General features: G+C 41.3%; 1 protein-coding gene across 1 annotated transcript in view; it reads right to left on the bottom strand.

Moving 5' to 3' along the window:
- Positions 1–5,585: 5,585 nt before the first annotated feature.
- The window catches only part of LOC139448178 (protein FAM124A-like), a 58,706-nt gene continuing 46,996 nt past the window's right edge, over positions 5,586–17,295 (bottom strand). Inside the window, exon 3 of the mRNA XM_071229699.1 lies at positions 5,586–10,740. Coding sequence (XP_071085800.1) covers positions 9,287–10,740 — 1,454 coding nt within the window. The 3' untranslated portion in view covers positions 5,586–9,286. The remainder of the gene's footprint in view (positions 10,741–17,295) is intronic.

The raw sequence follows: 17,295 nt of genomic DNA, 5'->3' as shown, positions 1-17,295 counted from the left end.
GGATCGGGTGGTCCGGCTCGCTGACTTGGTTGATGCATGTCATCCTATCCCGTAGATCGATGCTGACGATGTCAATCACTGGATTGTCTGGTTCTGACTCGACTGCCGTCATATAACTGGAATATTGCTGAATGCGGAGTTAAACAAAAACAACAACAACAACAAATCATTCACTTTGGTAACAGGCACGTGAATAAACGTTAAAACGAAGAAACGCTCTTTGTAACTCAGAAAAGTACGTCTTGATTCATACGGCCTCTTAAATCCACCGGCCCAGCCTACGGATTGAGCCGAGCAGAGCTACGTTGACAGCATTTCTTTCGCCCTCTTTCCGACATCTTTCCATCTAGTCTGGTAGATGGTACAGCTTGAATACGACCTTTACCAAATCCGGAGCCATGTTCAACTCACAGTTGGATACGTTTCCGAACTTCAGAGGGCAATTTCTGTGACTTGACGCAAGCGCTGTGTCTCCAGGAATGAGGGAAACCGAGGTGTGATCCGATTACGTCAGTCGCCTCTTATGACAAGCATAGTCGCCTTTAATGGCAAGCATGGGTTGCTGAAGACCTATTCTACCCAGGAATCTGTACGGGTTTTATGACGTCATATAGTTCCTTGTGATGCAAAAGATACGTCACAGTCGTATACTGAAAAGCGCCAAATTTCTAGCTCTCTGTTGTCCCAAACACTTTAAAGATATTCTCACTTTAGATTTTCTGTCAAGATTTCTGCACAAAATGTATAGCCACACATCCTTTGAATTTTGTAGTAATCGCAAATTCACACCGACGGGACGACCCTCATCATTCTTTTCATTAATTTATATTGAGTGGTAGCCCATTGGTTAAAGCGTTCGCTCGTCAAGGCGTAAACCCGGGTTCGATTCCCCACATGTGTAAAATGTGTGAAGCCCATTTCTGGTGTCCCCCACCGTGATATTGCTGGAATCTTGCTAAAAACGGCGTAAAACCATACTCACTGACTATATTTAGAATCTCTGATACTAAAAGAGCGATTTGCACCTCTTGCTGGATATAAAACATGTACTCAATTAATTATGGGTAAAATGAGAATAATCAAGTTTGTATAATATTTTCTTCGTTAGCAAAACAGAAACTACACCGATCATGATCTGATTTTTTTAACTGGTATTAATCGGTGAAGTAATCTGTATTGAACCGTCTTCGTCTGGTGTATTGAGTAACTAACATACTTTGACATAACTGTGTGTGTGTAGGGGCGGTCGGGTAGCCTAGTGGTTAAAGCGTTCGCTCGTCACGCCGAAGATCCGGGTTCGATTCCCGACAAGGGTACAATTTGTGAAGCCCATTTCTGGTGTCCCCCGCCGTGATATTGCTGGAATATTGCTAAAAGCGGCGTAAAACCATACTCAATCACTGACATACCTGTGGGCCCATTCCAGATCACTATGACTCAATGACAGCAGACCGCCGTCATACAGCTGAAATATCGCTAAGTCCGGCGTTTAACAACGAACAAAACGAACGCAAAAAAAACATTGTAGTCATGCATGGTAGCTAAAGTTGAGTGAAGTTTCGTAAAATCTTTCAATAATTCTGTCGCTGAAGCGTGTTTGATATCGTTTAATGTTTATGTCGAACCGTTGGTCACACACGTGAAGACTTCACATTCATTTTAGTAAAGGAGACAGTAAAAGCAAACCGGTGTTTATAATTAGATGTGGCTATTTGAACCACATTTGAGAGCTTGAGCAATCAGGACAATTCATGCAGTCAACGCAAACATAGACATTTTCAATCTCTCAAAACGTGAGGCTTACAAATTAAAAAGCCATATTTCACAATGTATTTTTAAGGTTCTAACCTCTGCATAAACATTAACATGATCTTATTTATCGATTCCGTTAAGATACATTTCGCCTCAATATATTTAATTTACCTGTACAACATAAAGATCCGGGGTAGAATAGATCTTCAGCAACCCGATGCTTGCCCGAAAAGGCAACTATACTTGTCGTTAGAGGCGACTAACGGGATCGGGTGTTCAACAAACAAACAAGCAAACAAGCAAACAAACAAACAAACAAACAAACAAACAAACAAACACCCCATGAGTTAAGTTCCGAGTGTTTTGTTTTGACTGTTGTGAATAGAGTTTTACTTACAGCTTTTAGTAGTGTAGTGCGGGGTGGACCGGCTCGGAGACAACGGAAGGTCTTCCGGTGGGTTTCACTACTACGTTTTAGATTTATTAGCAATAAGTTTACATTATTTTCGTATTATTGAAATATTCGCTTGAAATCACGACTGTGTCTCTTTGTTTCTCTGTTGATGGAGAAGCTGTTGATTGAGTTGATTCTTCACATTCATCTCGATGGTACACACTTCACACCTCTGCAGCCTCTACTGTTGCTGCAAATAATCCGATTTCACGTCTTCAGAAAAAAATACAACTTCTTATGATCAGTGAATTGTTTTTTAGATGGCACATACGTCAGATGACGTCATGATGTGACGTAGGTATTTTTTACCACATGAAATTAAACGCTGACAGGTCTACAGTTCTTTGATTCTATAATGATGCAACATTTATCTTGTTCACTCCAGCCTTTGTTGTGTCACTGGGTAAAGCCATCATCCTATAACTAATAGAGGTAAACATGCACGTCACTGTAGGTAGTGATATAATACACCACCCTCATTAGCGGTCTCGTAGCCTAGTGGTTAAAGCGAACACTCGTCACGCCGAATACCCGGGTTCGATTCCCGACATGGGTACAATGTGTGAAGCCCATTTCTGGTGTCCCACGCCGTGATGTTGCTGGAATATTGCTAAAGCGGCGTAAAACCATACTCACTCACTCTCATTGCTGGGTGAAACAGCATGTTGGAGAGTCCTGCTATTCCCGTGACATCTTGGTTGGACACAAAAGTTGTCAACATGTTTACAAAGGCTTTCAAATCTCTTGATGGAAACGTTATTTTTGAAACTGTAGGTAGTCTGGCACACGTGAATACCACCGACAAAGAAGTTCAATGATACCCTTTAAGCTCAACGATATGTCCTTTTTGTCCGAGTAGTCTCCCTTGGACAATGGTAATATTACATGTTGCGTCTAATAACTAGCTGAATTAAATTGTCCTACCGTGGGAATTCAAGGGTCCGATCAACAAAGCGAACGTAGAGGTAAGGTGGTCGTCACTACCATATTCCCCCATAGAATTAATAGGACTGTCTTAGTGTAGCAGGACGAGGAGTCATCCCACGGATGACATCTTAACCTTGTCAACTTGCTGACGGGGTCAACCTCTTTGGTCATGTGGGACAAGGCGTCCGACCTCTGATCAGATGTGGGAATTAGGGCTACGATCGCTTTGAGGAGCCGGGCCCATGGGCGGTATTCACAAAGATTCTAAGAATTGTCTCATCTTTATGTTTGAACATTATTTAGGTACTGGTCCTTTATTATGGAGGGTGGGTTGGGGGCATGGAATAATGACACATGTACAGGGGGATGGGTCATATGAACGTATATATGGTAAGTAAAATGGTTGTAAAGTATGATAAGCCCTCTTCTGAAAGTCAAAGTTTTGAGGGTGGTGTGGGGGAGATGGTTATTTTTTGTGGAGGAGGGGGACATTGATTGTGAGATGGGGGATGGTGGAGGGTAGTGTGTGTTGGTGGGGTGGGGGTGGGGTGGGGGGATGTTGTGCGTGTGTGTGTGCGCAGAACTCTATAAAACTTCTTTGGGGGCCTTCTTTGAGTCAATTTTTATTTTTGTATGACTTGGTTCAGTATGGCTTCATGATATATATATATATATATATATATATATATATATATATATATATATATATATATATATATATATATATATGCAAGATAATGAAACAAGACACAATTGGCTGCACCCATGAGTGCCTTAAACACGTGCAAGTTCTCATAATGTCATGAACGCTCAGCACGATGACGCAGCTAAAACACTACCAAAGCCTGTTTCAAACATACGTTCCATGAACCACAAGAAACGGGCGTAAAATGTCTCTCCTGGCCTACGGGCACTTTTAAAAAGACTATCTCAAAAGCATTTGGTTTAGTCGCGCCTCTGATGTCTAGTGGATCACTCATTTGCCCACAGATATGTAAATTCAATCCTTTGAAATACACAGGAAACATTTGTCATTTGATTTAACCTCATTTCGTTGTCTGCATTGTCTTCAAACTATCTATGTCTCTTGCGAGGGACTTTTACATGTTATGATATCATCGGAAGTTGTAAATATAAAATACCCGGGTTATAATAACATCTCCCTTAATGATATTTAATCGGGACCGATCGGAGATCAATAGGATGACGTCACTGGATGTCTATAAACATAAAATACATTCTTGGACAACACTTATCACTGTCTTATATTTCGAATACAAGAAAGCTACGCGATAAATCGCAAAGAATAATACACAATAAAGCGTGGTTTATTTCACGATAAAACATTATTCTATCATGACGTCATTTCTGAAAATTCGAATATGCGCTCGCAACTTGATATATTTGGTTCGTAACATGGGCTTGGCCGATGTTTCCGAGGTCTGATTCTATTCATTATCATAAAAAATTGGGTAAATATTTTTAAAGCATGTAGATTTTATGAACATCGCATATGATCTATTACAGTGAGTGAGTTGAGTTTAACGCCGCTTGTAACTGTATTCCAGTTATATCACGGCATATCAGCTTAATGTGGGAGGAAAGTCCGAAGTGATGCAGGTCTCAGACGTTTACCACTTCGGTGAAACCCACGAGCACGGGTATGGTGCTGACAAACCTAGAAACATAATCGGGGCGAACCGGGATTCGAACCCACAATCATAGGTTTCTGGCGTGTCCAAGGGACGCAACTCTGCGCAGCGAACTGCAGCGCCTCCCGTGTCTCATTACAATGTGTGTTTATCAAGTCATCGTGGTGCATGCAATCGACCTCTGGTTTAAATGCCTGTAGTGCATTGGATTACTTACAAGATCCTGTGACAAAGCCAAATAATATCAATCATTCGCCCACAGATGCATTATTATATATTATTTAAAATAACTTTTGTAATTGTTGGAACGATGTAACGTTTTGTCTCATGGATGTGTTACGAGAAATATTTTGTGTTAAGTTATAAGTGTGTGTGAAAATGGTTTTTTACCGCTTTTAGCAATATTCCAGCAGTATCTCAGCGGGGGACACTAGAAATGGGCTTCACACATTGTACCCATGTCGGGAATCGAACCCGGGTCTTCGGCGTTTCGAGCGAATGGATTCACCACACGGTGAGCCCAGCGCCCGTTCAAGTTAAAAACACTTATCAAGTGAGCAACTGGATGTGTTGTTCCGCCGCTTTGAAAAAAACCATTTCAGAAATACAACAGCACGTCACAATAATGTCGAGGGACAGTCCAATACCACAGACCGTGGACATTATTTTATCAAACTGATGAAAGCAAGGACGGATACAGTGTTGAAAATAAAACAAGCATCATTATCAAGGCGTAACTTGGATTGGATCCTGTCACCAGCGTAAAAATATTAAATGAAATACGCAATAAACACCAAATATGTATGCAAATGAATTTATTACTGACCACAACACAGGGAACGGCAGACAAAGACAGGGCCACAGTGACTCACAAACACATGGGAAACACGTCAATGGTGTTGACGCTTCCAGCTCGAATGTACATGTTAAGCTGACAGACACAAAATGTTTCAAGTCGAGGTTCACACTGACGCGTTGTCAACATTCTTTTCTTGTGTACCCCCGTCATCCGCGTCATTGTATCAAACATGTTAATTCTAGAAGGCATTTGTCGTGAGGAACAATTTTTTGTGTGTAAAATACAACAATATTGTCAACAACTTCAATTTGAGCTTATGCTCAGATAGCAGTGTATTCCAGCGAACAAAGTACTGTGATCAAATACAGTTATGAATGTCAAAATAATAACGTTGATGATGAAAATATAATGGCTTCAAAGATTGGTGTATCTGCCAAATGTGTAAACAAATAAACATTTGTTGTGATAGTCACGGTCCCCTTGTTTATATGTGTATTTGGGCAGAGAGGAAGTCAAGTTCAGGTTTTCTTGAACTGCTGTAAATCTACGGTTGACATTGAAAGTAAGCAGTAATTTTTTACAAAAAGAGTTACTAAACAACAAAGAAAAGTGTAAACGTGGCGATAATTTGAAAATTCAAATTTGTTAAACTCGAATTTAAAGAAGAAAAATATAATGCATTATCCCTTTTTAATTTTTATCTTACAGGAAAGATTTAGAACTAAGTCGTTGTGTGTAAAATTTAAAAAGAAATATAAGTTAAAGATAAAAAGCTAAGGGATGCCGATTTTCTTACACGTGTAGATTTTCTATGAATTGATTTGACTTTGGGCGTTTGGTAGTTAGAATAACATGAAAATGGGACTAGTCTCAGGGGTTAGGTTAATAGTCCTGGACACCTGACTAAGAGTTTGATTTCTGGCGTAAGGTTGAACACATCAATACAATAATTCAAATAATCCAATATGCTACGTACCTAGAAACATCTCATACTTAGAGCTTGTTGCATGAGTTTTACTGAATAAAAGTCATGTACATTCTGATATCCAACTGAATGTCTGGTCATCTAGGGTCTACCTCTAAGCCTGTCTGAGACAGTTGTCACGAATACTGTATCTGGAACTTAACAATAACCACGGGAATCTGAACTTCAGAAATAAATGTTTAAACTTTTTATATTTGGTATCAAACACCCATCTATTTTATATAAACTGCCTGGCGAAATAAAGTATATGCTTGAAAATTGGATTTGACAAAACTATTACAAAGGTTATCAAAACAATACTCGGCTGATAACAGTCGCCGAAATACTGCAAACTTCCAAAACACAACTATGTCACCCGTATCAAATACATTACCATCGAACAACCGTTTTTTACTTGTTTCAATTTAGTCACCATCAGTTAATACAAAAATAACAGGAATAAAATGCAATCGTAGATCACATCAATGCAATCACGAATTGTATTGTGATACTGATTCAATATGCTTTCCCCTTCGAAATCGCTACTATAACCCCACCTTAAACCTCCCATATATCCTACAGTACGACTTTTATCGTCCAGGTATTCATGACGTCACAAACCTGTTGTGCGTATCATGGGTTATTCCCGACTGCATTGGTATTTTCACTGAAATATGACAATATATATATATATACGATCGGGGTGCTCACTATTGTCTGATTTCATTCTTGGCCATTCTCTTTTTTAACAGAGAATACCCCATAAAATTACATTGCGTAAATCGGAACTTCCTATTCCCGTGAACAACCTATAGGAAATGGTTGTATTTGTGATATAGTTGGTTTAGTAAGTACTGACATGAATGGTACATCGCTATAGTGAAAATATCACAATGAAACCCCGGTAATCTGGAAAAACTCGGTTTATCCGTACTATCACTTTGAACGTGTATGTCTTATTGACTCCATAATCCGGACATTTGTTTTTACAGGGAATGATGCCTTCTGGATAAACGGGTTTCAGTGTACACCATAGACAGACACAAAAAATCAAGCCTTGTTTACGTCCCTAATAAAATACATTGCGTATATTCTGATACGGCTGTAACGCCTATACTTTGGACCAAGATCCGAATTGGATCGAACCCGGAAGTTGTTTGTTTGTTTGTTTGTTTGTCTTTTAACGCCGCACTCAGCAATATTCCAGCTATATGACTGCGGTCTGTAAATAATCGAGTCTGGACCAGACCATCCAGTGATTGACATCATGAGTATCGATCCACGCAAGAACCCGGAAGTAACTGAACCTCGTAGCAAAGGGACAACCCTCTGCACAGCGTCCGGCCTATCTAATTTGATTTCCGAATGATGAATATGAAATGACGCATTAATGTCACTGTTTCAATCTAGATCAGTCTCTACACACCCCTCTGTTGAATAGCTTAGAGTATTTCACACAAATATGACGTTAAATACACAATTTATAACAATACAAAAACAAAAAAGCATCAATATAACGGAGATTCCTCTGTCACAATCGACATAAATAACACTTACTCTCTTCAAGCTGAAGTACGCATGCGCGTCTAACCGTAAAGAACAGTGTTTTAAAATGCATTCATAATAGTTTTATGATTTGTAAACTGAGAGTAGGCATAAATTATATGGAGTCGTAGAATTCTGGGTTTCAGTGACATTGACAAATGTGTATAAATTAGACTTAATCCGAAATATTATTTTGTGAAAGTATCAATACCAAATATGACACTGCCTTTAAGATCATATGCACAGATCGTAGGTCACTATGTGACGAAAGAGTTTCCCCAAATAGGATCTACAAGTAGGAACACAGATTGAATATTGGTTTCGTCACAGTAACGTGTAATATAAATATATGTGTGACGATGATGGCTATACACAACGTTACATGAGAAAAACGCAGCTGTTTATTTACATATCAACATGGGGTGAGGTCACGGTATCTAACCCCACGTTATATCCCTTCCTGGTTGTGCGCATAACAGACTCAACGAATCTGTGACCCGGATGGAGAATGTCCATATTGAGAATGTGACCCGGAAGCAAAAGGTCACAACGAGGGTGCGATCAAGACGCAGGATGCCTCCGCTGTGAATGATGAAGCACTTTATTGTCTAGGTCCTGTTCGACTGATGGAACACTCCAGTTTCGTGTCCATGTTTCAAGCGACCAAATGTCGTTTCATTGTCTGGCAAGATAGACGTGTTTAGGATCATTGTCGTCTTTTATTACTCGTTTTCACCTGATGCCTTCAACGTGTCACAGAAATACATATGTCCTTTTCCTCGATTTTCACCATCGTCCCTGTGTATTGTTCTCTAGTTTGTATAAGGCATGGAGTGTGCGTCTCTATAACAGATACCACAATGTCAAATATGTGAGCGTCAAAGGGTGTCATTACAACCAACACATTCTTCTGTGATAAGAAGATCAAGATTCTCTTCTGTAGCAGTTGTATCTTTTCTGGACATTTAGCTTTTGAAATCTCAAAGTCCCAAAACGACCCTATATAATTCAGACCGTGTTTGTTCTTCCTGGAGATTTGTTATTGACGTGTCCAACGTTCTAAAAAGACTTCAATCAGCCTTCCTGGTTCTGGTTGAGCCACTCGACGGGTTGTGGCCAGAATCTCTCTGGTACTCTTCAACATAATTCGAGAGAATTGTCAAGAGGGGTTGTTTGATAAGACCATCCAGCGGTCATACGTAGAAACCCTGTGACTCAGTCTGTAGGTGACCTGCCTGGGCGTCTATATAATAAGCAGGTGAGTTGTATGGTTGGGAATTGTCTGTATATACACCGCGGGAATGTGGATGGTCCTTCTGGATCACAGGGTGTTGTTTGTCGCTTTGAGAGTTTTTATTTTCAGCAAGAGATGTCTTGCTTTGCTTTGAGTTATTCAAATCATTGTGTCTATGTTCCTGTTCCTTGAAGGAGGAACAGGCCCGTTGATCTCGTTCCTTGAAAGAACAGTTCCTTGGTTCCCCGTCCTTGAACGAGTTCCGTGGATCCCGTTCCTTGAATGAAGAACAATTCCTCGGTTCCCTTTCTTTGAAGGAGCTTATCTGTTCCTCGTCCTTGAACGAGTTCCGTGGATCCCGTTCCTTGAACGAAGAACAATTCCTCAGTTCCGCTTCTTTGAAACTGTTCCTCTGGACCTGTTCTTTGAAAGAGGAACAGTTGAGTGTCCTTTCCTGCTGCATCTCTTTGTTGCTGCAGACGCTGCTCCTGGATGAGGAACTGAGGCTCATCTGACCATGTGACCTGTCTAAAGAAGAGTCCAGGGTGGTCAGCCTTGAGAAGGACTTGTCCAATGACGTATTGGGTGATGAACCTGTCACCTCCAGCACGATGGAGTTGCCATCGTGGTCCGTCGTCTCCCACCGGTTGTCACACAAGGGCCGGCAGATGTTGGGGAAGAGGGGAACGATATGTCCGACCTCCGCCACTTTGAACTGCAGGGTGACGGACTGGAGGATCTTTGGAGACGTGGTGGCCGGTAGACGCTTCAGGGCGAACTGAACATTGTAGTGTATCTGGGCATGGATCGTGAAGAGACAGAAGTCTGATCTCGACAGCTCAGGGTCAGCTCCGAGAATGAGTTTATAGAAATCAAGCATATCATCCCAGTTTTCATCACTCGCGTACACAACCAACCGGATGTGCTCTTTCCCATAATGCACTTGCCTCACCGCCCACAATGGCAGATCGGACGAAGTGTAGTAAAATTCTTGTGAATTGTAGGGATACGGGTTTATCTTTCCCTTTACGAGTTGTTCGGAATGATGAAATTTCCATGGCGGTTTTTCAAAATGGCGTCTGGCTGATTGTATCCGTTCACAGCCAAGCATACCTTCTTCGTGCAGGAACACAATGATAGCGAGGCTGGACACATGCTCTGAAAGTGTTTCCTCACGATCAGTATTGGAACTTCTTTCTCTGATTTTGAAGAGCTGAAGGTCCGAGTCTATCCAACTTAGGACAGGCTGGTAGAGGTCAAGCAGGGGAATGACCTCATGGGTGTCCGCATAGAACTGGACGGTCAGCTTGGTGGGGTCGTTCTGGAGCAGAGAGTCCGAGTCGGAACCAGATAGGCTGACACTTTCACTCTCAGCGTCTGACCTGCTTGAGCTCATTGAGGACACGCTGCTACCTGCAAACAGAAATACATCGTTGAAAACGTGATACAAGGTGAAACAGCTAGGGAGAGACTGCAGTCAGTTATATTCAAGTTTCGAAACTATCATCAGATCTGGACACACTAGTGGTTGATATCGAGGTCCTCGTAATAACGACACGCATTAAGGGGATAAAACAAGGACTGGTTCGGCTCGGGGTCAGTATACTGTGTCTGAGTTGGGTATTTATGTTAAACTTCGGCATGGTATCTGAGTGAGCTAGTACTATAAATCGGCAGCAGTCCGGACTAGTTCAAGCAGTCACACACACAGACATACGTGCATGCACGTCGTTATATAAGTGCAATAACCTTGAACGCGACGTTAAACCCCATTTCACCTGAAGTGACTTGGTATAGTTTTACGCCGCTTTTAGCAATACTCCAGCATTAGATCGGCGGAGACATTGAAATAGACTTCTGGTGTTTACACGCCGTGATATAACTTGAATGTTGGCGTAAAACCATATTCACTTACCCATCTGTTGACTGACATCAGCCATTCTTACAATGTCTTCAAAATAGGAAGTATTTCACCTTATAAAGAAAGGTTATAAAATAAACGTGCTCTATCTTTAAAAGGAGTATTGTGTTAACAAGTATTCGATTGCATACTATGTTTACGTTAAATATACGTCCATAACTGTACATGCGTATCTACTTAGGGGATATACATTAACTTAATAAATACTATGAATGGTTAGGTCAAGTGTCGCTTATACCTAAGTTCAAGTACGCGCTTGAAGGCCCGCTCTTTTTCACAATTAATTATGAACTATTAAACAGTATAGCTGAATATGGAAAAGATTAAATATAAAAGGAAATTTTATTCTTAAAATTTGAATTGTACTTTTAACAATAAAATGTTGACTCTAAAAAGAAATTCGATATATCGACCCATAGTGGGTTAAGACGGGATTTGACAAGAGCGGGCAATAGGAACTTTTGAATTTACATGAAATTTTATTCTTAAAATTTGAATTGTATTTTTAACAAAAAATGTTGACCCTAAAAAGAAATTCGATATATCGACCCATAGTGGGTTAAGACTGGAATTAACCATAGTGGGTTAAGACGGGATTTGACAAGAGCGGGCAATAGGAACTTTTGAATTAACATGGAATTTTATTTGGCTGACGTTACAAAAATATTTTGCCTACCAAAAGATGGTCACTATCGGGATATATCAAGTCAATTTAAGACAAACGTGTTTTTCAGTATGGGCAACATTGAAGTATTGCATGGGTTTACTGATACAACACATGTTCGTGTCGGGGAGGTGTTTATCTGGCAAGCAGGAAGAGATCTCGTTTGATCACACCTTTGCACTCCAAAAATAACTTTTTAAAATAAACGAATCCTAAAATAGTAATCGTAGGATAATTCCATGCCGCAATTATTGTAATACGTCATGTTTGTCCAGTATTGTTTCCGGGTTAGAATTGGTCTCCTGCAAGCTATGCGTGTTGTACGAGGCGACTTAATAAATTGGGTGGTCCGGCTCGGTGACTTGGTTGAACGGGGGTCATTATACCCCGTGTCACTGGTTTGTCGGCTACAGACCCCCCTCATATAGCTGGAATGCGGCGTTACGCAACAAACAAACACACGACAACTTCAATACAGGATGTGCGGGAGCTGTCTCAAACCACACACACATTTACCCCAAAATTACTTTTACAAGAAGTGCAAATAAAACAGCATTTATGCTAAACCAATGACGCAGGTATCCTAATACGTTAATTGCAAAGGAGATACCAGGAAATGATCTTATTTGATCATGCATATTCACTTAAAAACAGAAATTCATGTCAAAATAATGCGTATATGATAAATTAATGCGGCATTCATTGCAAGACGGTGTATATGATAAATTAATGCGGCATTCATTGCAAGACGGTGTTTCTAACCTGAGATTTTAGGAAGAGATTTTTTGGAGCACGCATATTAAAAGAAACGCATCTTAATAATTAAGGAATAATTAAGGAAAAACGAATAAAGCATCATTACATACGCCATTTTAAGACGAGGTTTATCATTTTAAAAGACATTCAGGTTATTTACAGGTTCTAGGATATCCATGGATAACCTGGGCAGTGGAATGTGCCTTTAAGGCGTCAATTGGTCTGGGTAATCAATGGCACAAAATACAAACATGTTAAAGAATGTTGATTGCCTCATTGATTCCGACACAGCACTAAAGTGTTAGTCCTCTTAGGTCGTGACTTCCCTTTCAAGATCCCCTCGTACAATCAATGTGCCCCCATGTACAGCGCTAATGTGGCTAGAGCCAATTTGCACAAACTGACGGCGTTTGTTGTACGTGTCAACCATGCGGTGAGGAAGTCGGATGTTGATGACGGCGGAACAAGGAAGATGGGAGGAAGGTGTGGGTGTGAGAACATTATACTCAGATGACAGGACACCAGAGTATGGGGCATCTGTAGAGTCGCAAATGAACTCAAATGTAAAAAGTAGAAATGTGAAGTATAGAGAGATTGGTCCATAGAAATGTGAAGTATAGAGATATTAGCCAGTATAAATGTGAAGTACAGAGAGATTGGTCCATAGAAATGTGAAGTATAGAGAGATGTGTCCATAGAAATGTGATGTATAGAGAGATTGGTCCATAGAAATGTGAAGTATAGAGGGATTGGTCCATGGAAATGTGAAGTATAGAGAGATGTGTCCATAGAAATGTGATGTATAGAGAGATTGGTTCATAGAAATGTGAAGTATAGAGAGATTGGTTCATAGATATGAGAAGTATAGAGAGATTGGTCCACAGAAATGTGAAGTATAGAGAGATTGGTCCATAGAAATGTGAAGTATAGAGAGATGTGTCCATAGAAATGTGATGTATAGAGAGATTGGTCCATAGAAATGTGAAGTATAGAGAGGTTGGTCCATAGAAATGTGAAGTATAGAGGGATTGGTCCATAGAAATGTGAAGTAGAGAGATTGGTTCATAGAAATGTGAAGTATAGAGAGATTGGTCCATAGAAATGTGAAGTATAGAGAGATGTGTCCATAGAAATGTGAAGTATAGAGAGATTGGTCCATAGAAATGTGAAGTATAGAGAGATTGGTCCATAGAAATGTGAAGTATAGAGGGATTGGTCCATAGAAATGTGAAGTATATAGAGAAATGTGAAGACAAGGTGAAGTATAGAGAGTATTGGGACATAGAAATATGAGACCAAAAAGTGATTATAGAAAAATAGTGCAATAGAAATGGTGAACTATAGAGAGATTTTGGCATACAATTGGGATGTAATGTGTGTGGCTGTGTATGGCTACTTGTACTAGTCCGGACTGATGCCGATTTATAGTGCTAGCCCACTGAGATACCATGCCGCAGTTTAACATGAATACCCCACTCAGACACAGAATACTGGCTCAAAGCCCACCAGTTTTTTTTAATCCCCTTAATGCCAAGTGCCCGACAGGGTAACAAGTACCATCTTTTAACATCTTTTGGTATAATGCGGCCGGGGATCGAACCCCGGACATTCGCTCTCCAGTAAACCACGGACGCACAAGCTCCGCATCGGAAGAAGACTTGTATAATGACGGCGATACATTACAATTTTCCTGGGTGCAATCAGGCAGAGGACTTCCCTTGTTCTACAAGCTGCTTTGTTCACTGACTGCTTGTCTCCTATCTGTCGTTTATCTCAACAACAAAATGAGAAATCCTTTTCTCGGTGTACACAAGGGCATTAGGATCTTGCACCAGCCTGGGTAATCATCAGCTGGCTTACGCACTCAGTGATACCGTCAGCAACGATCCCTGAATCGTTGCAGAATTGATATTAAGTAATTTATATTTGCTTGTTTTGTTTTTTATCGAGTCAGGTTAGTTCGTCTAACGTGAAGAAAACAGTTTCAATTTTGTGTTGTTTTTTGTTGTCTATGAACAATGTTGACATCAAAATATAAAAGAGGGTCTTCAAAAGCATTATAATAACTTCGGGGGCACGGGTGGCCAAGTTTTTTAAGACGCCGCGATTCGCTGTTCAGAGTTGCGTCCCTTGGGCACGCGAGAAATCTATGATTGTGGGTTTGAATCCTGGTTCGCCCGAATTATGTTTCTAGGTTTGTTAGCACCATACTCGTGCTCGTGGGTTTCACCGAAGTGGTAAACGTCTGAGACCTGCATCACTTCGGGCTTTCCTCCCACATTAAGCGATAGAACTGGAATACTGTTAAAAGCGGCGTTAAACCCAACTCAGTCACTCACTCATTATAATAATTTTACCTAAATGATATGAGAGAATGACGATTAAGATAGAATAATACGAAATTTGAAAACACAGTTTTGTTCCCGTGGGATTTTCAAATGAACCCTGTCTTGCCTTTGCATGTGTTTGTGACGGGTGTCACAGGTGGGGAAGGATACGCCGACCTTTTCGCGAACACCTGGTATCATCACTATTTGTTATTGATTCATGAACACATAGCTGGGATGGTAAATCGGCTCTGCGTTTAGCAGATATTTCTCTCACGCATATGGAACTGTTTTTTACTTATTTGAATAATTCAGACAGTAACATACACCATAGGTGTCCGACAGGTCATTAGGTTTTAGCTCCCGTCAAAGAAACGGAAAACAGCAATATTTTCATTCCGCGTCAACCTCGGGTCAAGAATTCGTACAGATTTGTCCGTTGGTTTGCTAACAATACCAACTACAGTAAACTACGGTTGTAACGAACTAAAAAGGACCATTAATTTTGGTTCGTTATAGCCGTAGTTCGTTGTAGACACATATAAACAGCAAATGGGCGGGACCCCAAAGTAGTTCGATATATCCGTCAGTTCGGTATAAGCGTGTTCGTTATAAACGTAGTTTACTGTAAATAGTGTCACGGCACTGTAATTCTCCTGGATAAGTTGTCAACGGTTTAAAGTACCAACATATACTTACATCAGGTTGTTGTCAGCAGTATCAGTCAAATATGTTCGGCATAACCATTGAGGACAAACAGCTGACACTAACACATGATGATTTGAACCAACAGTGATGTCATCGTAAGCAGAAACATATGTGTCAAGGTTCAGCGCCATCATTCATGCGATTTCAGGGTAAAAGAGGTTTACATAGCCAAATATGTCTTTTCAGAGAATTTGGGCGGTCGGGTAGCCTAGTGGTTAAAACGTTCGGTCGTCACACTGGAAAACCCGGGTTCGATATTGGTACAATGTGTGGAGCCCTTTCTGGTGTCCACCGCCGTGATCTTGCTGGAATATTGCTAGAAGCAGCGTAAAACCATACTCACTTTTGGAGAATTTAAGAACATGGCCAAATCAAGAAACAAAAACGAACTTGTATGTTGAGTCCCACTGTTCCATGGGTACCAAGTAACATGCTTGCCGTAAAAGGCGACTATGTTCGTCGTAAGAGGTGACTAATGGGATCGGGTGGTCAGGTTCGCTGACTTGGTTGATGCATGTCATCGATCCCAATTGCGTTGATCGATGCTCATGATGTCAGTCATTGGATTTTCTGGTCCAGGCTCGATTATTTACTGTCCGCCTTCGAATAGCTAGAATATTGCTGTGTGCGGCGTTAAACAACAAACAAACAAAATCATCGTTGGAACCAACGGCTGAAAGTGTTTATCTCTATTACTTCAAACATGTTACAACATTTCTATGAAACGAGCATGTACTGTCGATCCGACACGCCACAATCCACGACAAAATCGAAAGTTTGGTGCTTTCAGAGCAATTTGCTCAAACGAGTTTAAGCTGTCATAAGCGGTAACGATTCATTCCTACTTCGTCGGATAATGAGGTAAAAGGGAACACAGTTCATCTTTCAAGGCAATTGAACTGCGAGCACCCAGCATTTGTCTGGTGAACAATGAAGGTCTACGGAATCTAGTTGATGAGGCCAGGGAACAGGCAAGATAACATGGGAACTGGGGAACAGGGACCAGGACACGGGGAACCGGGAACAGGACACAAGGGACCAGGAACAGGACACGAGGAAGCATGAACGGGGAACTGGGACCAGGACACGAGGAACCAGGAACGGGGAACTGGGAACAGGACACGAGGAACCAGGAACGGGGAACTGGGAACAGGACACGAGGAACCAGGACACGAGGAACCAGGACACGAGGAACCAGGAACAGGGAACTGGGAACTGGACACGAGGAACCAGGAACAGGGAACTGGGAACAGGACACGAGGAACCAGGAACGGGGAACTGGGAACAGGACACGAGGAACCAGGAACGGGGAACTGGGAACTGGACACGAGGAACCAGGAACAGGGAACTGGGAACAGGACACGAGGAACCAGGAACGGGGAACAGGGAACAGGGAACAGGACACGAGGAACCAGGAACGGGGAACTGGGAAGAGGACACGAGGAACCAGGAACGGGGAACTGGGAACAGGACACGAGGAACCAGGAACGGGGAACTGTGAACTGGACACGAGGAACCAGGAACGGGGAACTGGGAACTGGACACGAGGAACCAGGAACGGGGAACTGGGAACAGGACACGAGGAACCAGGA

Source organism: Haliotis cracherodii, unplaced genomic scaffold (assembly GCF_022045235.1).
Source record: "Haliotis cracherodii isolate W230 unplaced genomic scaffold, xgHalCrac1.p SCAF_7, whole genome shotgun sequence".
Classification (NCBI taxonomy): Eukaryota; Metazoa; Mollusca; class Gastropoda; order Lepetellida; family Haliotidae; genus Haliotis; species Haliotis cracherodii.
Note: the sequence above shows the minus strand (reverse complement) of the source record. Positions and strands in the feature narration are given on the sequence as shown.